At 36.5% G+C, this 20,063-nt stretch overlaps 2 protein-coding genes across 6 annotated transcripts in view; one reads left to right on the top strand and one right to left on the bottom strand.

Annotated features, from left to right (window-relative positions):
• Window positions 1-5,590, bottom strand: part of TMTC3 (transmembrane O-mannosyltransferase targeting cadherins 3) — a 36,360-nt gene extending 30,770 nt beyond the window's left edge. Inside the window, exon 1 of one of the 3 annotated variants that reach the window (XM_072351989.1) lies at window positions 5,475-5,590. The gene's annotated coding sequence lies outside the window, so the exon portion shown is untranslated. The remainder of the gene's footprint in view (window positions 1-5,474) is intronic. The other 2 variants (XM_072352008.1, XM_072351999.1) reach the window with 2 other exon arrangements.
• Window positions 5,573-20,063, top strand: part of CEP290 (centrosomal protein 290) — a 47,959-nt gene continuing 33,468 nt past the window's right edge. The window contains exons 1-20 of one of the 3 annotated variants that reach the window (XM_072351961.1): window positions 5,579-5,727; window positions 7,949-8,005; window positions 8,555-8,677; window positions 8,812-8,889; window positions 9,742-9,811; window positions 10,032-10,078; window positions 10,470-10,613; window positions 10,852-10,905; window positions 11,803-11,955; window positions 12,326-12,508; window positions 12,865-12,954; window positions 13,032-13,154; window positions 13,554-13,574; window positions 13,816-13,939; window positions 15,134-15,306; window positions 16,408-16,570; window positions 17,187-17,287; window positions 17,373-17,460; window positions 17,951-18,063; window positions 19,059-19,143. In XM_072351961.1, coding sequence (XP_072208062.1) covers window positions 8,576-8,677; window positions 8,812-8,889; window positions 9,742-9,811; window positions 10,032-10,078; window positions 10,470-10,613; window positions 10,852-10,905; window positions 11,803-11,955; window positions 12,326-12,508; window positions 12,865-12,954; window positions 13,032-13,154; window positions 13,554-13,574; window positions 13,816-13,939; window positions 15,134-15,306; window positions 16,408-16,570; window positions 17,187-17,287; window positions 17,373-17,460; window positions 17,951-18,063; window positions 19,059-19,143 — 1,912 coding nt within the window. In that variant the 5' untranslated portion in view covers window positions 5,579-5,727; window positions 7,949-8,005; window positions 8,555-8,575. Of the gene's footprint in view, window positions 5,802-6,034; window positions 6,148-7,948; window positions 8,006-8,554; window positions 8,678-8,811; window positions 8,890-9,741; window positions 9,812-10,031; window positions 10,079-10,469; window positions 10,614-10,851; window positions 10,906-11,802; window positions 11,956-12,325; window positions 12,509-12,864; window positions 12,955-13,031; window positions 13,155-13,553; window positions 13,575-13,815; window positions 13,940-15,133; window positions 15,307-16,407; window positions 16,571-17,186; window positions 17,288-17,372; window positions 17,461-17,950; window positions 18,064-19,058; window positions 19,144-20,063 lie in introns of those variants that run through there. The other 2 variants (XM_072351970.1, XM_072351977.1) reach the window with 2 other exon arrangements.

The following is a 20,063-nucleotide window of genomic DNA, read 5'->3' as shown; positions in this document are numbered from 1 at the left end:
CTGTATGGATGTTTGGCACATGGCTTGTCTTCCATATCACTGTTGTCATCAGTGAAATGCACCACCCACTACCTAATGTGAGCTGCACTGTGCTCACATTCACTGTTTGGTCTCTAAATGTTCAGCAAATGTTGATGAATGTCAATAGGTGCTATTTTTTCTGCATGGATGAATTCAATGACACACCTTCATTTCTTATACATTTTCAAGTCAGACACCGTTTTGTCAGAGTGCCTGTCTGCTGCCACCCATCACACAGCAAGAAAATGTAATGGAATATCAGAGGGAATATTCAGTCACTACTGCCATGCCACCAACATCCACCTCTGATACTGTGCTTAGAAATAACTTATTTTATTCTTCAACACTATTTATTGAAACAACAACAACAATGTAACAAAAACACAGAACTAAGGATTATTTGACCTTGTTTTTGTGAAAGTAATGTATCAGGCAGGTTTGATAGCAGTGGCTACAATTCTCAGTGAGTTCATCAGAGGCATTTGATGAAATTTTGCTATTCCTGTATTTTATCCTTGAAAATAGTTATTCACAAATGTGTGCAGTACCAAAAATTTATGACACGAATAAGGCATGACTGTGAAGTGAGCAATGCTTTTCTCTGCTAAGCTGGGGCTCATAAAAGTAAAGAGATATGGTCAGATTTTTCAGTTGAACATCTGATTGCAACTCCAAGCACTCCATTTGAACAAAAATGGAAAGCAAGGCATCATGTTGTATTCTGTTCACAAAACGCTGCTTAGTAGATGTATTGAAATGCATACAATTATTTGCCGTAACTTGAGTAAGCACCGCATTTGCCTCCCTGTGACCTGGTTCCAGCTCAGACAGTGCTAAGGTACACCGATGTTTGGATGCTGCTGAACGATTGGTGTGCTTCCAGGGCTGGGCCAGGCCACAGTGCCAGTTGTCATGGGTTGGATGTGTCTGTGACTGACTGCATTATGCATTACCAGTTTTGTATATTCTTTTATCATTATTACTATTTTCCTTCCTTTTCCATCCTATAGTCTTTGTTTCAGCTCAGATTCCCCCCCATGGAATGAGTGAGAGGGGTGAGCAAAAGGCTGTGTGGAGCTGAGCTGCCTGCCGGGTTAAACCACAACAGAAAAACCACACCACTGACTGGTCCAATGTATGTAAACAGGCTGACTGTCCCTTCAGGGGCTTTTTAACTTCACCCACCTTCTACTTCCACAGCTATACATCTGATACCCAAATTAGCCTTTGGGCTGTGCTACTATCCTACTATCAGTTCACGATCTAAGAACAGCCACACAGTCCCCATTTGACTGGATGAAATGAGGACAGACAAGTGCTTCATTTAAAAGATTTCTGCTGAATGTTTTAACTTGCAGCAATATCCAAACATGTCAGGAACAATATACAGCTGCAAACAATAAGCAGCAAGTTACACTGCATGATCGTGAGAGCTAATTATGGAAAAACAGAACACCAAAGTTATGCACAATACCTGCTTATTAGTATAATTTTCTCAAGCATAGAAATATGTGTTTTGCACTGGGCTATTTTCATGCGTGTACAGAGATGTGAAGTGAAAACGACAAACAAGAATCAGAGCTCTCCAGCAGGCTTGGCTTATAAGGCATGCAACGTTCCCCCAACTTGCTAAGAATCCTCTACAAGCTTATTAAGCCCTTTTCAAGAATTAAAAACAACAGTAAGATATTACACAAAAGCTGAAACACTCTTAGAGAAGTAACAAGAAAATGTTTCTCCCCAGTCACTAAAAATCTATGACACTAGACAGATGAGGATAGCACACTGCAAAATATCAATGTCCTCAAACAACACACACAAATGTACGTGAAAACCAAACTGACATGCTTTGTGTCCTCACTCTGGTAATCTGGAAGTAAAGAAGCTACCTTCTGACCACATGATGTATTTAGGCAAGAGTGCAGGTGTAGTCCCTAGATACATAGCAGTTGCTTACCACTCCACCATAACCTAACAGCTAAGTAACATGTTATTTGCCATATTACATCAACAGTAATGTCAGAAGCCAATATATTTATGTTGATCATATAACTCCTATGCCTAATTATAAGAACTTAATAATACATTTAAAATTTCCACTAATACCACTATTGGGTACAGGCGAGCAACAAATTAATCCAAGACTTGGGGGCTGAACTGATGAACACTACCAAAACATGTAATAAACTTCTGAAGTGAGTAGTTTTGCTCTTTACAACTTAATTTAGTACCTGAGGTTCCAATACTGTCCTCACTTGTCTTGCCTACTTACCTTCACCGTCTGCATTTTTATTTGACTAAATCTAATATTTTTTCTAACTTGATACCCATGTTTAATACTGGAAAAATATCACCATTTCCTTCCAACTGTTCCCTTCCAACACAACCTTTATCTTATCCTAAAAATGTCCCTCCAAAGTAGGACTCCAGTTTTAACCAACTTAGACAGTCGAGGAAGAAAACTGCCTCCAGCCTTCTCTCAGCAAAGTTATTAAGTATCAACTAGATGAGTAGATGAGGAATGGCAGTTCTGACACTTGCTCAATGCCACAGGAAAGATCTCCCAGAGGGAGGATTAAGGAGCTTGTTGGCAATGAATTAGTTAAACCAACAATTAGATATTTTAGGTTATTCTGGTACAAATGATGATCAAAGTATAAAGCAATTTAAAAATGGATGAGAGATACTGGCTTAGCTGGTGGTTTATTTCCAGTTTGTTTCAACAGTCAGCTGAAATACAAATACCTAAAATACATGGTTAGAATAATAAACACCATAAAATAATTAAAAGGAACAAAGACTTCAGTAAGACTTATCTTGCCATTCCTTCCTTTTTTTCTGTGGGGGCTACCAAGCTATTTATTCAAACAATAACAAAATAACATGCTTTATATTTACACTAAAAAAACATGATTTCTTTTTCATAGGATAGTGATGCAAAAAAAGCATCTCTAAAATAATGCTCAAACCGGTCAACACTGTGTTCCAGAAATATAAACAGTAGAAACTGCACGTTCATTAACTCCAAAGAACAGATGAACAAAAGCTACATGGGCAGCATACGCTGAAAAGACTCTGTTATGCATGTCCTTATTTAGTATGCTTGGTCTGTATATGATTACTTCTATTTGTTTTTGTTTTGGAATGACATTCCATTTGAATTTTCACAATGCAGTTTCTGTGTCAGGTTTCTGAAATAACATCCTGATATCAGAATTGTGGCTTAATATGGATGCCTGCCTCTTCTATCACGATAGGTCAAGCTGTGTAATAAGGAACTAAAATGTTTTTTGGCTCCAGAACTGCAAGAGTGTGTTCTCATCAAAAGTGATATTGCTTATATAAACTTCATCACACAATTACACATTGGGGCAGAATAAAAAGTGTTACTTCACTTGTTCTAAGACATTCTGTATTTTAAACACTGTCATTTTTTGTATGCCTAATATTTCATTTCTTTCCCACTCATTTCATCTTCAGTTTTCCCATCTACCTCAAAGTCTGCTGTAGTTCCACATCAATCTTCTCCATTAGCTACAAATCCAGATGTGGTTACAACACCAGAATACATAATGGTTTATTTTCTATTGATTTTGTAACAGCCACACACATTATCAGATTGCTAACATAAAAAGAATTAAAAACTAAAAAACAAATGAATATATATATGTGTGCACGTCCCCATTTAGAAGTATCTTATGATAGAATTCCAGAATAGTTTGGTTTGGAAGGGACCTTGAAGACCACCCATTTCTAGCATCCCTGTTGGCAGGGACGTCTCCTGCTAGACTGCTGCTCCAAGCCTAATCCAGCCTGGCCCTGAATATCTACAAGGATGAAGTAATCTGTTCCAGTGCCACATCACCTTCACAGCAGGGAATAAGTTCATTAAATTTTAATCAACGCTCTTTTAGTTCAACAAAGACATTACACCTTGTTCTATCACTACACCACTACATTCCCTGACAAAGATTTTGCCTCCAGCTTTCCTGTTGGCCTCCTTCATATATCAGAAGACCTCTGGAAGGTTTCCCTGGAACCATCTTTCCTCCAAGCTGAACAAGCTCTCTCAGCCCCTCTTTGTTGGAAAGGTACTCCAGTCCTCTGATCATCCTTATGACCTCCTCTGGAATCATCAGAGCAGCTCCAGGTCCTTTTGAAGAGGGAACCCCAGGCCTGGATGTAGCATTCCAGGTGAGGCCTCAGAAGGCGACAATCACCACTCTCACTTTGCTGGCCATTCCTCTTTTGATGTAGCCCAGGATATAGTTGACTTTTGTGGCTGCAAGTGTACACTGCCAGCTCACAGTGAGTTTTTCATCAACAAATACCCCAAAATCCTTCTCCTTGTGCACGCTCTCAATTTATTTTGGTCCAGCCTGTAATTGTGCTTGGGACTGCAACAGAGGTGTAGGGACTTGCATTTGACCTTGCAGAACTTCATGTACATCATCAACGGACTACTTTATTCTCTAAATCATACAGGAATAATGATCTGTTTCCTAGAAGCTCATCATACAGCAAGGCAGCTATATACTCAGTCATGAATAACTTTATTTATTTTAGCAACATTTTTTCATCCTAGAAATAAAATTTAGTCTCCCCTTTCCTGACCACAAAGGAGAGCTGTCAACCCTAAGCTGAGAGATAAAGTCTTTGGCTTCAATCAAGAGTTAAGACTTATGACACAGCTGGAACAAGTTACGTAACTACCAGGCGTGCCAGGCACCTTGAGTCTTGTCAGCCCTCATTAAATATCTGCACTGATAAAGAGATAGAAAACATGAATAAAGCAGGAAAAATAAATAAATAAAAGAAGAATTTAAACATCTTCATCTTTCAGTTAAAAAGTGTAAAAGTAAACAGTTCCGGCTCTTAACACAGCTAGTGAATGAATACATAGGATATAACACACTTAAGAGGGAGCCGGTTTTACTCCAATTTGAGAAGATGTGTTCATATCTACTTAGGCGAAGCTCACAAACTTTTTGGGCTACCCATACTCAGATTCCTCGCTGGCCAGTAACACCCGATGGATACGGGCAGTTCACAGATACGATCCCCTCCCGGGCCGCCCTGCAAACACTGTCCCTTGGGGCCGATTGCCGATACCTACACAACGAGGTCGTTCAGGTAAGTGCATACATGAGCTGCCGGTACCGCCGCCGCAGACAGGCGGACTCCTGGGAAGGAACGCGCAGCCCGCAGCGCGGCGTACGGGGCCGGGTTGGGGCACCGGGGGCCGACGGGAGGCTAAGGAAGGGAGGGGGCTGTGAGGAAGTGTAAGGAAGGGATCGGGCCGAGCCGGGGCATGGGAGCGCGGCCAGGACCGAGGCCGCATCTCAGCAGCAGAAACAACTCATACCCACAGAACATAGCGGCTCCGCCGATCTCGGCCCCCAAACCCCGTCAGCAGAGGGCCAACCCCGACCCACCGCCGCCGCCCGCCCTACCTGAGCCCGCCGCAGGAGCGCTCTAGTCGCTGCCCATGGCTCGCGCCGGCGCCCGCACCACACTGCGCACGCGCAGACCGCCCCCTCGGCGCTGCCGCCCCTCCGGCCGGCGGAGGCTGCCGGGAGAACGCCCCGCTCGGGGCCACGGACGCCGAGGCACGTCGGGAGCTGTGGTCCGGGAGGGCTACATGGCATGCTGGGATTCGCAGTCCGCCGCCGAGACGTGGGGCGGCGGTTCTGATCCGCACCTGCAGTGAGCAAACGTTATCTCTGCCGCGGCCTGCGTTGCCGGGTCTGCGCCTGCGAAGATCCGCTGCGCCTTGCGCGGTTCGTAGTACTGCGGAAGCGTCGATTTTCCCCGCCCCTGCGCCTGCCCGGCTTCCTTAGAACGGAGCCGGCGGGAGAGTTTGGTGGCGTCGCCTAGCAGCGGCCTCCGCAGCCATCACCGTTCCGGCGGAGCGGTGAGGTCCGGGACGGTGGCGAGCGGCGGCCGGAGGAGCCGCTCTGAGGAGAGCGGTCCTCGGCTGGGGCGGCCGGGGGAGCAAGGCCGCGGGCGGGGGCCTCTGGTGCCGGGCGGGAGCGTCCGGCGGGGCCCGCAGATGGTTACACCGTACACCGCTGCCTCTGTGCCCCTGAGGCTTCAGCTGTGCCACCTTACGAAGGTGGATGCAAAGTAAGGCAATTTGCTAATTTAACAGTGGTGAAACGGAGGTACAACTGTCTTACAGCAGCATCCTGGAGGAATTGCAGTCATGCCCTTGTCAGAACCGGGGTATGTGAATTGGATCAAAACAGGAGCCCTGCACAAGGTTCTATTTTAGCTGTGGTTTTGTAGTTCATACATAGAGCAAGTACAGCAAAGCACATCTTCCACTGTTCTGTTTCCTGGTATTTTGTGCCATATACATACATACATATATATATACATACATACATATATATATACATACATACATATATATATGTGTGTGTATGTATGTATATACGACTCAGTAGCACAGTTATACATTAGGCACATTTTTATGGAAGAGGAACTGCTGTTGGTAGTGGTGTTTGATTTCACTGTGATGAAATCTGGATCGATAGATGGATCACCTGTCACGAAAAGCATGTATTCTACAGAGGGGAAGAGATCAGCTACATTTTATGAAGTAATATCACTTTTATTGTACTTGAAATACCTGTGTACAATAGAACATACTGTATACTGAGGTTGTGCCATCTGTGTCTTAGCGGAGGTGATGTCCCATAATAAGGACTATGTTATTTATATACATCTCTCTTTCCCCTAAAATACCTTTTCAGGAGTGATACTTTCTTAAAGAAATTATTCTATAAGTCAGGAAGAGGAAAAGAGAAATGAAAGAAGGAAAATAGGAAACGTTGACAGTAGTAAGTCCAGTAATTTGCTCTCAGAGTAGTTCTGATTGAGAGTCATTTTATATCTATGTTTTATACATCTCATTGCTTAAAAAATTTAAAATGTTAAAAAAACGAGGATCTTGAAATCAAGTAGCGTTGGATTAACTGAAGTAGTGAGAATGCCAAAGTCGGCTTATGTGCCTGCTTGTGATTTTCTTGTATTTTCTGTGGTCATTTACAAGGAAGCAGAAAAACATGAAAAGTATATGTCATTCATGGCATGTCATCATTGTCAGGTCATGGATTATATAGAATGCACATTTTCTTAAATATTTAACAAACATTGAAGACCTGGCCAATACTCTGAAGTACTTCACATATTCAAAGAAGATGACAAAAGAGTGACTTTTGTCCTCCGTTAGGAACAAAGCTAGATTTCAAAGATTTAGAACTGTTCTTTCTGATTGCTCAGGCAATGGGAATGTAATAGCTGCTCAGCCTTTCATTAAGGGAAATGTTGAGTCTTTAAATGATGACCAGCGAATGAGAGAACTGATCTGGAAACGTGCTTTAGCATAAATCTTTGTAACATCTATTTACTGAGCTTTCTTTCTTTCTTTCTTTTTTTTTTTTTTTTTTTTTTTTTTTTTTTTTTTTCCCAGAGAGTAAAGGTTTCCATTATATCATTAGTTTGTTGAATAATAATGAATTAAATGTCCAGTTCATTTCTTTCTTAACTTTCGTAACTATTTATATCATTTTAAAAGTTTAGTGTGATATGTAAGTAAATGACTTTTTTTTTTTTTTTTTTAACTTGGTAGAATCTAATTTTTTAAGTATTGGCAATGTAGGCCAGTAGAAAACATTATGGATCATACAATCATAGAATGGCCTCAAAGATCATCAAGTTCCAACCCCCCCTGCCACAGGCAGGGTTACAAACTGTGAGATCAAGTACTAGATCAGATTCCCCATGGCCCCATACAACCTGATGTTAAACACCTCCAGGGACAGAAGATCCACAACCACTCTTGGCAACTTCTAGCACCTCACCTCTGTCTCAGTAAAAAACGTAATGATCCAAAGTTTCCAATAAATTCTTCCTTTTTCAGGTACTGTATTGTCTTCTGGGTGTATGAGAAGTTATTGTGACCCACAGCAACCAGCAAGTAAGCTTTAGAACAAAGATTTGCATTAATTTGCATAAGGTTTTTGGGTGGCCTGCTGTCCTTTATCAATTCAGGTATCCTAGTCAAAAGGAAAGGAGCTTAATACAGGAGTTTAGTATCCTAGTGATGACTACAAAGAAGTGAATATCATAGCATCAAATGAAAGCATTGGTTGTTTAAGTATAGTAAATAAGGATTTTGTGATTTTATGGAGATTTAATCATACAACAGCTAGCTCAAAGGTCAGGAGAATTTGAGAAGAACCAAAGGAAATTTGGAAGTGAAAGTTGTTGTCTTGTGTCCCGATATTCAACATTTGAATATCAAATTCTTAGATTGTGAATGAATTTTTTGTGCAAAGAAAAAATAGTTTTACTGTCATCTTCTTGTTTACGGTATGCTAAAATATGAACAAAAAATTAATAAGTCCTAGAAAATCCATACAGTTATTAAAATCATTTTGTACTTCACTTGATAGCCCCCTTAAAATTATTTTACTGATTAAAAGCAACGTTGTCTGATAATTGTTACTTCTATATTTTGTTTCAGGAAAAATACTATAAAATCAATATGGCACCCATTCTAGATTGGAAGGAACTTAAGAGAATAGATCCAGATGGTCTGCCTCGCCAAGAAGAACTAGCAGACAAATTGCTTGAGACTCTGTCCAAGGTACTCGAGGGGAAAGTGAAACATACAAGTTTTGCCATGCCTTCTTCCCTAACCTGTTTTTGCTCTTTCACATGCATAAGTTATTTAGTTTGTGAATTTCAGTGACATTTGTATAAAAACTATTGTCTCTTCAGGTTGACGGGAAAGACTTGAAAAATGAAACTCCTGAACAACTGATACATCTATTTAAAATTACTCAGTCACTGATGAAGGTTTGTATTAATTCTCCCGTTCTCCAGTTTTCTAGATACATTTGCTTATTTATTTATTTATTTGAATGAAAACATGATTGCTCTTTTTTTTTTTTTTTTTTTTTTCCTTCTTTTTTTCCTTCTTTTTCTTGTGCATTGAAGATACTGGTTACTCCTGAGATCATTTCACCAGAGGGAAGTAAGGTGAATAGGGCAAACTTAGGGAATCTTAGTTTTGAATGTTGAAAATACAAACAAATTTCTCAGAATTGAGTTAACTGTAGCGAGTTATTAATGATGGTTTTAACTTCAAGTGAAGTTACAGTAGTAGGGTGATGTTTTGGAGTAGTATTGAAAGTGACTGTATGAATGGAAGAAATCACCCTAAAACTGATCGTATAAATCTGTCATGAGAGGCTAAGAAAACTGGGGCTGTTTAGTCTGGGGAAAAGGAGGTTGAGGGGACACCTTATTGCCCTCTTCCAGTACCTGAAAGGTTCTTACAGTGAGAGTGGAGCAAGTCTCTTCTCACTGGTGACAAGTGACAGGACAAGGGGAAATGGCCTCAAGTTGCGCCAGAGCAAGTTTAGGTTGGATGTTAGGAAACACTTCTTTACAGAAAGGGTGGTTAAGTACTGGAATAGGCTCCCCAGGGAGGTGATTGAATCGCCATCGCTGGATGTGTTTAAGAGTCGTTTGGATGTGGTGCTCAGGGATATGATTTAGCAGAGGGTTGTTAGAGTTAGGGTACTATGGTTAGGCTGCGGTTGGACTTGATGATCTTCAAGGTCTTTTCCAACCTGGGTAATTCTGTGATTCTATGATTCCCTTTCCTTTGCTTACTGTGACTTTTTTTTTTTTTTTTTTTCCCAGATGAAAGCTCAAGAGGTAGAGCTGGCGCTGGAAGAAGTTGAAAAAGCTGGAGAAGAGCAAGCCAAATGTGGTAAGCAAATCTCATTATGCTCTTTGTAAATGATTTGTTAAATATTTTTGTTAAGCTTGTTTGTTCATTTCTTGTTTCTTTAAGTTTAGGAAAATAGTTTAGGAAAATGAATAAAATCCCAACTGATCTGTAGTCTATTGCTTCAGTAACTCTAGACATTTAAAGGCTTAACTTTATAATTACTGGTGGGTTATTAACTGTATCTGTTCTATTTTAACAGAAAATCTATTTAAAACAAAGATGATGAAGCTGGAAAGTGAATTAGAGGTACATTTCAAAATGGTTTTAGTTTATAGAATTCCGGGGGGGTTCTTGTTTATAATGTGTTTTGTTTGTTTTGTTTTTTAAACACTACGATTTTAACAAGTTAAAGAGATATAATAACTTTAAGTTTTAGTTAACAATTTTTTTTAAATTGGCTTTTGAGTATCCACCAGCCTGATTTTTACAAAGAACTCCATATACAATGAAACCTATTTTAGTAAGTCCTGCTTACTTTCAGTGATTTGTTTTTTTGTTTAAGGAAGCCAGTGAGGCCTTCCTGCTTTGTGTCCTGAATATTAGCTGTAGCATCTTTTTTTTTTTTTTTTTCTTTTTTCTTTTTAAATGCATTTATATTTTGAAGAACTGTTTATTATGTCACTTGTGTGTTCTTAAGATGGCACGAAGTTCAGCTAGTGGTCGTGATACTCGTTTTTTGCGTGATGAGATCCGCCAACTGGAGAAACAGGTAGAACAAAAGGAGAGACAATTAATAGATATAGAGAAGGAACTGGAAAAAGAGAAGAAAGTGAATGAACAGGTAAGAAAGGCTTCAGTTTGGTATCTCTAAAGCAGTTCAGAAACAACATTTAGAAGTTTGACATTCTGAAAAGAGCCTCTGAAATAAAAAACAGTGATGGAACAGAGTCACTGTTTTGTTTCTGGTCTTTGCTTTCATAATCTGTGATGCTAGTGTCATACATTTAAATGTATATACGTATGTGTATATATATGTGTGTGTGTATATACACAATAAAGGTTTTGTTATCTTGTTCTAGCTTGCTCTTCGAAATGAAGAGGCAGAAAATGAGAACATCAAATTAAGGAGAGAGGTTAGTAAAGAATGACTGCTTTTTTACTTAGTAGGTTTTACATTTTTAGATTTCTATATAATTTTTTACATGACATGGTATTTGATTATGTTCTAGAGCATTTTCTAGTTAATGGTATAAAGAAGATAGATTTTTATCAGTTTTCACACATTTATGGTAGATCTCTTCTGGAGAAATTTAGCTATTTGAGATAAGGATCTATGCTTGAATTCTTGAATTTATAGTCCTAAAATTAATTTTATCTGGACTTTGGTTATTTGAGTTTTTCATATTTTTCTTAAATGCTATTGATAAATGTTTTCAATGGATACCAGTCAGGATTCAGTTTATGCTTGCTGCTTTTGCTAATGGCTTTTTTTTTTTTTTTTTTTTTTTTTTTTTAAAGTCAATAATTTTAACAAAATTAAATTAATAGTTAATATTCACTACAACTAAGTTGCATATTGAATCATCCTTACCAGGATGATTTTGTAGTTGTTTCTATACCTTTAATATCTATAATCTTGCAATAGGCGGTAACAGTTAAAATTAATGTTCTGGTGGAAACCTGAAAATGATTCCTCAGGGCTTTTTATGTAGTATGCATATGTACATATACACATGCATGGATATATAGAGAATTCTCTGTTTGCTTTTATGTTAATTCCTACTTAGTCTGTATAAAACAAAGATACTTTCTAATATTTTTCATGCTTTGTTCTCTTGCTCTTGTTCTCTCCTTTTTAATCAGAAGAAAAAACAAATAAAGAGAAAGGTGAGGTGTTTAAATTTTTAAAAGCAGACTGTAGGAGTTTAGATGGCTTTGACTGTCCTACCCCTCTGTGTTAGCTTGGTAGAAGAACAACTTTGTTTTCAGCCCTTCAAAATAGACTCATTTTTGGATTTCTTTTTCTGCAGAATGAACAATTGCGTCAGGATGTAGTTGACTATCAGAGGCAAATAGACTCTCATAAAGAAACAGTTCTGTCACAAAGAGGAGATGATTCTGATTACAGATCTCAGTTGTCCAAAAAGAACTTTGAGCTTGTCCAGTATTTGGATGAAATTCAGGTAAAATGGATGCTGTTGGGCATTTATTAGACTGTTACTGACAATAATATTTTTCACAAAATCTATGACAAATAACAGGCCAAATCACATGAATTAAAGGAATTTTTAATGCAGTTAGGTTCTGTGATGTATATATTTTCTATCTGTGAATGAATGTTTGAAGAAACGGAGTCTAATAAAGTTACTGACATTGGGAGAGGTTTAGTGCTTAGCCCAGAGGATTTGTTGAATTTGAGGATCCAGAGGTGAAATACTTTATTGTGGGCTAATTCATACTTCAAAGTATTACATTTAAGGTAGCTTTCAATTTCTGCTTATTCAGGTATTAAGAAGCTTACCTTTTAAAGGAGTGAATTTTTTAATTTTGCAGAATTTGACTGAAACTAATGAGAAGTTAGACATTCAGAACCAAGAAATGAGAAAGAATCTTGAGGAATCGGTGCAAGAAATGGAGAAGATGACTGATGAATATAATAAAATGAAACTAATTGTGCAGCAATCTGATATTATTATGGATCAGTTAAGAAAGGAGAATGAACAGTACAAATTTCAAGTAAGAACTAACATTTACATTATTGAGTGTAATTTGTTTTAAATTGCATTGTGATATTTTAGCTTAATTTAAAAAACTTTCAACAGATTCAGTTAAAAAAAGTACTCTGCTGAAATAACACTTTATGGAAATAATGCGATCTTTAAACTTGATGCAAATATTTAAACTTGATTGCAGATTGCAAAATACTTTCGTGCGGTCTTAGTCAAACTGCATTTTTAGAGCCAGAATTTTACCTTACTTCTTCAATGTTCTTCCAGTAAGTTGTGTGTGTTCGTGCATTTGTTCATACGTGTTTTTTAAGTAAAGCATTTTCTTTTTTTTTAATGTCAGATTGATCCAAATTACATTTCTAGGTTCAGGAGCTTTCAGACCAGCTGAAAGCAAAGAATGAGGAAGATGATCCACTCATGGCAGCTATAAACGCAAAAGTTGACGAATGGAAGGTAATTTCAATACCTTTTTTTTTATTATTTAAAGGATTATTTCAAGCATTCTGATGGTATCTTATCTATCTTTTTAGAAAATCTTGGCTTCAAAAGACAATGAACTCATAGAATATCAGCAAATGTTGTTTAACATGAAAGAGGAAATGAAAATGGCCCGACTTGATGTAAATAGAAACAGTATACTGGCCCTTCAGCAGGTACTGTCTATGTGATAAACTGCATACTGTCTTGCTCCAGTTAGAGGAGGGAGTAATAAATGTGTACCCAATGGCAAGATTACACAGCACAGTGAGTCAAATGTTAACCTGACCAGTTTATTACAAATCCTAGTTGCTTAGGGAGATAGGGAAAGGAAGATAGGTGATGGAAAAGAGATAGGAAATAAAAGCAAGGAATCTTTGTAGAAAGCGAGAGAGAGAGAGAGAGAGAGAGAGTCACCACTGGGATTCCTGAGTTGCTGGTAGTTCAGGCGTTGATATTCAGAACCATTCCATGTAAAATTGATGAGTGCTTCAGTGTGTTTGTGTTATTTGAATGCTTTGTTTTTACTCTTTCTTTTGTTCTCCTTGCTTTGCCTTTAAATATGCTACTTCTAGCTAATATCTGAACTCTATGCTGTAAGTATAGTATATTTGCTTGTTTTTGCTTTTTTTTAATCATAGTTGCTTTTCATTTATCATGCACTTTTGAAGAAACGTGGTGTTCTGTACAAGTAGTTTCTGTGTCAGTAAAGTGGAACTTCTCTTGTTCTGATTGTTATGGTTTGTTTCTTTTTTTGAGTGTATAAAAGTGAGGTGGTCAGTAAAGAAGAATTTCTTCAATTTTTATTTATTTATTTATTTATTTATTTATTGGTAGGGTGTGCAAGAGAGAGATGCTCAGATAAGTCTGCTTACTGAGCAAGTCGAACAGTATACCAAAGAAATGGAACAAAATGCATTTCTTATTGAGGAACTAAAAAATGATCTCCAAAAGGATAAAGGTAAGATGCACATGTTATTTTAAAGTATATTAAAAGGAAATTAAGAAGGAATAAATGCCATAGAATCATTTCAGTTGAAGAGACCGTTAGAAGTCATCTTTACAACTCTTGTGCAATGAAAAGGGACAGCTACAGATAGGTCACTTACTCTGGGAGAAAGCATTGAAAATCTCTGCACTCATTCTATTTTCCTTATGGTCTCTAACACTGAAGATTTTAACATGTTCATTTTGTCAGTCTGATTTTAGTAATCAAAGCACCACAGAAGAAACATACCTACAGATTAGCTTAAAGTCATGGAATCATAGACTTTATTGAGTTGGAAGGATCTTTTAAAGGTATCTGGTCCAATTCCCCTGCAGTGAGCAGGGACTGCTACAGCTACATCATTGCTCAGAGCCTCATCCATTCTGCCCTTGAATGTCTTCAGGGACAGGGCATCCACCATCTCTTTGGGCAATTCATCCTTACGACCTTATTGTGAAAAATCCTTTTCCTTATATCCAGTCTGAGTCTCCCCTTTTTCTGTTTGAAACCATTTCCCCTTGTCTGTCACAGCAGACACTTGTCTGTTTTATTCTTTCTTACAGTCTCCCTGTAGATAATGAAAGGCCACTATCAGGTGTCTTTGGAACCTTTTCTTCTCCAAGCTGAAAAGCCCCAACTCTCTCAGACTGTCTTTGTAGGGGAGGTGCATTCTTCAGAAACACAAAAAAAATCTTTGAAATATTAATCTCTTGATTTTTTTTTTTTTTGTTCATATCTATTTATCATATATGGAAGGATGTTTTAAATTTATTCACAGTACCTAAGTGGGCTTTAGAGGTAACATCAAAAAATAAAGCTAAATAAAATAAATATTATTTATTTATAAGACTTAAAATATATATAAAAAAATATATAAAATTAGTCTTTACAGGTGAGAGTGCAATATACAAAAACTTACCTCTATAAAGACCTGCAAGTGACTAATTGCATGCAATCCAAAATGAATTCTGATGTCTCTTATATGCATAGTTCTTATGAGGGTTGTTTGAAAGAACAATTGCAAAAAAATTGCTGTAACATGTAACCTTTTGTACTTGCTTAAAAGAGCAGATTTTGAAGATCTCCTTTATAACATTATCTGAAGTGTTTCTTGATTAGGGAGAATTTCTAACTGAATTGTCACCAGATAATTATTTTTCTTTTCAGGCCTCTCATCTCTTGCTCAGCAGAATCGTTTAGGAGAAATGCAAGAAAAATTAAGACTTCTAGAAGAGAGAACTAAGGAGGCTGAGAAGACAGCAGAACTAGCAGAAGCAGATGCTAGAGAAAAGGACAAAGAACTTGTTGATGCTCTGAAACGAATGAAAGACTACGAACTGGTAAACAGTTTTTTCAAGTGGACAGAACATTTCGTCGTAATTTTAGCAGATCATTTTCTCTTTGTCTTTTATTGATGGGGTTCTAGATTAGAAATTGAATCTTCCAATGCTATTTTTTTTTTCCTTTTATAATAACTTTGCTAGTCACTGTATACAGTTTTTAACTGTACATGAAATTTTTTTGAAGTTGACAATATTAACATGTGAACATAGGCTGAATGTGAGTGAAATTTCATTAAACATTAATTGAAGAGTCATGGAATGATGGCATCATTTGACCTTTGTCCTCTGATACCGTCACTCCACCATAGAAGGCCACCAGATGGTTCATGCATGATCGGTCCTTGGTGAATCCATGCCGGCTATTTTTGGTCACAGTCAAGGTAGAATCTTCAAAGAATCCTATAATAAGCAGGCTCAGTTTCAAAACGCGCAGAGGCTGCTCTATAATTAGAGGACAGATTTGTAGAATTTGCTTTTATTTGGCATCATACTGTAGTAAGCACAGTGTAGAAGACTGATAACTGAAAAATGTTTTCTTGTTAAGTAGTTAATATTTGATGTAAGTAATATATATATGTACAAAAAATCAGGTTCCTCAAAAATTACTTTGACAATTACACAGAATGCAAAAAGTGGCACTCTTTCAGTAAAATTTGTATGTCTCGGGAATTAATTTCAAAGGTATTTTGGAATTAATCAACATTGAAATTCTTGCCATCCTTTAATGCAGTGGTGAAGAATCACAGATACTATGGCATGTTACCCTGAAAATGTTTGCATGAAATAAATAAGCATTACAGTTAGAAATCTGACATATACTATGGTAAGCAATTACTTTAGTGGACACTGAGTCAATCCATCAAGAGGATGAACTCATCTGATCCCTGTAGTCTTCTGGGAGGATTTCTTCACTTGGCTGTTGTCTTTATCTTGCTTATCACAGCTCCCTATGATTGTTGGTTCTGAATCATAGCACTTTCTTCTTGTTTTGTTTTCAAGTAGTGTCATCAACTTTGTAACAACGAAACACAGATTTGTAATTTTTTCTCTGTGCTCTGTTGGAGGCTTTGTTTATAATTCTTATTTGGATTTTTACAGGGAGTATATGGTTTGGACGAGGCTGTTGCTGAAATAAAGGATTTAAAAAAGCAAATCAAAATACGAGATCACGAGATTGAAATGTTAATTAAGGAAATCAATAAACTTGAACTTAAAATAAATGATTTTCTTGATGAAAATGAAGAGCTTAGAGAACGCTTAGGTATGTTATATTCATTACATTTTCAGTTACTGATTGTGTAAGAATGTCATCGACTTTCTTTACTATACGAAGTAATTACTTAGAAATATGTATATTTTTTCTAATAGTTGCAAGTAGTTTTAGATAGGATAAAATGAGTGAATATACATTTCTAAATTTAGCTTACAGTCTGCTTTGGCTAAAGAAAGCAAGAGAATAGATTTTGTATTGCCTTTTAGTTTTTTATTTCTTCTTGATTTTAGATGATTTATTGGCTTCATAATTTATTATTTAGAAACAAAAGATATTGAAATTGTAATTCTAAATAGGAAAACAGGAAAAAATTGGACAGGCTTATTTTTATATGGAGGTATCAAAACATAAGTACACTGAATTTTAGGTAGTATTTTAATGCAGTTTTTTGAGTAACTGAAGCAAAATTATGATTTCTTCTGTTATTTTTTACACAGAGCATAATGTGTGAAAATATGTATGTATTTAACTGTCAATTTACTAGTTTTTTATTCTCCCTGGCTGATTATGTTGTTATTTAAATAGGCTATCTACTAATGACCATTAACATTAATATTCCTTCTTAATAAATGATTACACATTATATACATATACTGTGTTTCAGGTCTTGAGCCAAAGGCAATGATTGATTTAAATGAATTCAGAAACAGCAAAACACTGAAACAGCAGCAATATAGATCGGAAAACCAGATTCTTTTGAAAGAGGTAAGTGGTAAATCATATTTTTATATGACTAATATATAATAATACTGTGAAGAGAATGAAGTGCTGATTTGTTAATAATATGCAGATTGAAAGACTAGAAGAGGAAAGAATTGAACTGAAAAAACAGATTCGTAAATTGGCTCAGGAGAAAGGAAGAAGAGTTGCCACAAGAGGTAGGATATTTCTTGTTACAAACTGTCTTGCGGGAACATTGTCAGTAGTCAATAATGCAGCTCTGTTCAATTTATGATCATGATTAAATTGGAAGGTAAAATATTTTTTTCTGACTCTATAAGATAGGGTGAGTGGTTTTATTTATCTGTAGTCTTACAGCCCAATAGATTTTCGATGTGATGACTTGTAATGCATCACTGTCACTGGTTTGCACTTATATATAAGATTTTCTCACCATGATTTCCAGTGCATCTTCATAATAAATATATTTCATAAATCTTAAAAATTTCTACTTTGTGCTACCTTGGCAAACATAATCTGTATGAATGGAAAGGCTTACAGCTCCTTGCTCTCATGTAGAAAAATAGAACTCAGATCTCACTGAATTATATTTACTTGTTTGAAAACAAACAAACAAAAAAAAAAAAAAAGAAAGAAAAAGAAAAGAAATCATAGTAATTTATTTCTTGTACATTTACTTGCTATTAGGACTGGAGGCTGGTGATGTACAAATAGCAGACGACTTTGCTGAAGAGAAGCAAATGAATAAGAGGGAATTTGATTTCTTGTACACACATAATATTGCTGAAGTAAAGGCAAAGGTGAGATCGTAAAGCAAGCTTATAAGCATTTAACTTTTAATACTAATTAACGTTTTTAATTTTCTCTTAGTACAGGCTAGCAACACATGTAACGTGGAAATAAGAAACACACTTGCAGATAGAGTAGCATCAGTTAGCCTTTTGAACTCAGTGAAAGATATAACTGAAAAGAGTGAGGCTGTGAAAAATCTACCTAGAAGAACTTCTGGCATGCTTGGGAATTTAAATCGCTTGGAACAAAACTAGAAATACTTCTTTGCTTCATTTAAATTCAAAACATGTGACAAGTTGCAAGTTATTAATGACAGCTATAATACAGAAACTCTTAGCATAAGAACTTTTTGCATCATCAGAGCTACAGTTTATATTGGCATAAAGGATATTAGGTAATACAGAGATGAGGCTAGTATCAACAGACTCAATATCACACTATACAGGTTTGTTTTTCTGTAGGTCATAGAATGTGGCAGGCCTCAGAGGTAAATAATCAAAGTTACAGAAACAAAGAAGTATGTGTAACTTCTAATTCAGATCAACCTAGCACAGAAGATTTTTGTTTAGGACCACTTCCTGGCTAATTCTTTTAGAATGAGCAGCTACCCAGAAATTTGTTGAATAAGAGTATGCTAAGTAGTTACTCAGAATTACAGCATGATCAATGCAGAAGCCAAGCAGAGCAGCTAGTAGATTATGTGTGTTTTTTTGACTTCAAAAGCAAAAAAAGAGAAAGGATATTCATATAAAGTTTATTTATAGTTTAAGTAGCTTTTCTAGATGGTTTTGTTGCTGCCAGACTATTTCGTTAATAGTTCCCCATGATGTAACACCTTGTTTTGGTTCCTATACTATTGTAATTTTACTGTTGTATATAGTGGGTTAGAATGTTTTCAAATGTTCCATTCTTATTTAACATTTCATAACTGCAGAGTCTTAATTAGAATTTTGCTACTAATATTCCTAATTTATGATTTTTAATTCCTTTTTTGTTTCTTTAGAATGAGTATCTTATAAATGAGTTGAGCGAGAGAGAGAGAGATTTGGAAAAGAACAGGACTATAATACTCAAATTTCAATCTAAACGTAAGTTGGAACAGTGTATTTTAAAAACTGCAGTGTTATCAGATACTTGCAGATTGTTTGTTTATTTGTTCTATTTTTTTGTGACTGTGACAACAAATATTCATCTTTGCAGTTTCTTTTAAATGCAGTTTAGTTTGGTGTCTTTCACAATGGTTGAATTTGTAAAGTTTTTTTTACACAGTTATTTTGATACCATTGTATGGAAGTTGTTTCTGAATTGATCCAGATTTTAGCACAATGATTGCAAAAATAAATAGAATTTGTCAAATAAGAATTTCTTTGAATTGTCCTTAATGCCATTTTAAATCAAAACATTGTATTTATATGTGTATGTGTTGTCTGTTAATGGATATATATTTCTAATTTTAAAATTAAATCAGTGGTAATATAAGAAACATAGTTTATTCATACTAAATGCATTGAACAAGATTAACTCCTTTTTAAGAACTGGATCTAAGGAAATCTTTAAGCCTGTGAGACATCTTATAATGGATGTGCATTTTCCTTGTTTAATTATGCTTTGCTTCTCCAAGAAATCTTTGAGAAATTAAGTCCTATTTCTAACTGTGTACATTTGTCTGCTGTCTGAGGTGTGTTGCATGCAGGCTCTGAAATAGAAACAATGCTAATTTATTTATACAAGGATCTTAATGTTTCCTAGAGAGTGTGGATTCTTAAAATTCTTCTTGGCTTTTCAAAATAGACTTGGTGACACTACTCAAATTACTTCACACTTTGCAGTTCACTTCTTAATCTTGAGGACAGCCAGGTGTGTTTTCAAGATGAAGAGAACCGTCTCGACATTTAATCGTGTCTGTCCATATATCTAACTGTATCTACAGATATCTGTCTGTGCATTTAGTTAATGTTTCTACACTTTTTCCATTCTAGAAACTATAATTTCACTTGAGAGACAAACA

The sequence above is a fragment of the Excalfactoria chinensis genome, chromosome 1 (assembly GCF_039878825.1).
Source record: "Excalfactoria chinensis isolate bCotChi1 chromosome 1, bCotChi1.hap2, whole genome shotgun sequence".
In the NCBI taxonomy this organism is placed as follows: domain Eukaryota; kingdom Metazoa; phylum Chordata; class Aves; order Galliformes; family Phasianidae; genus Excalfactoria; species Excalfactoria chinensis.
The sequence above is the reverse complement of the archived record's forward strand: the minus strand, read 5'-3'. Positions and strand labels throughout refer to the sequence as shown.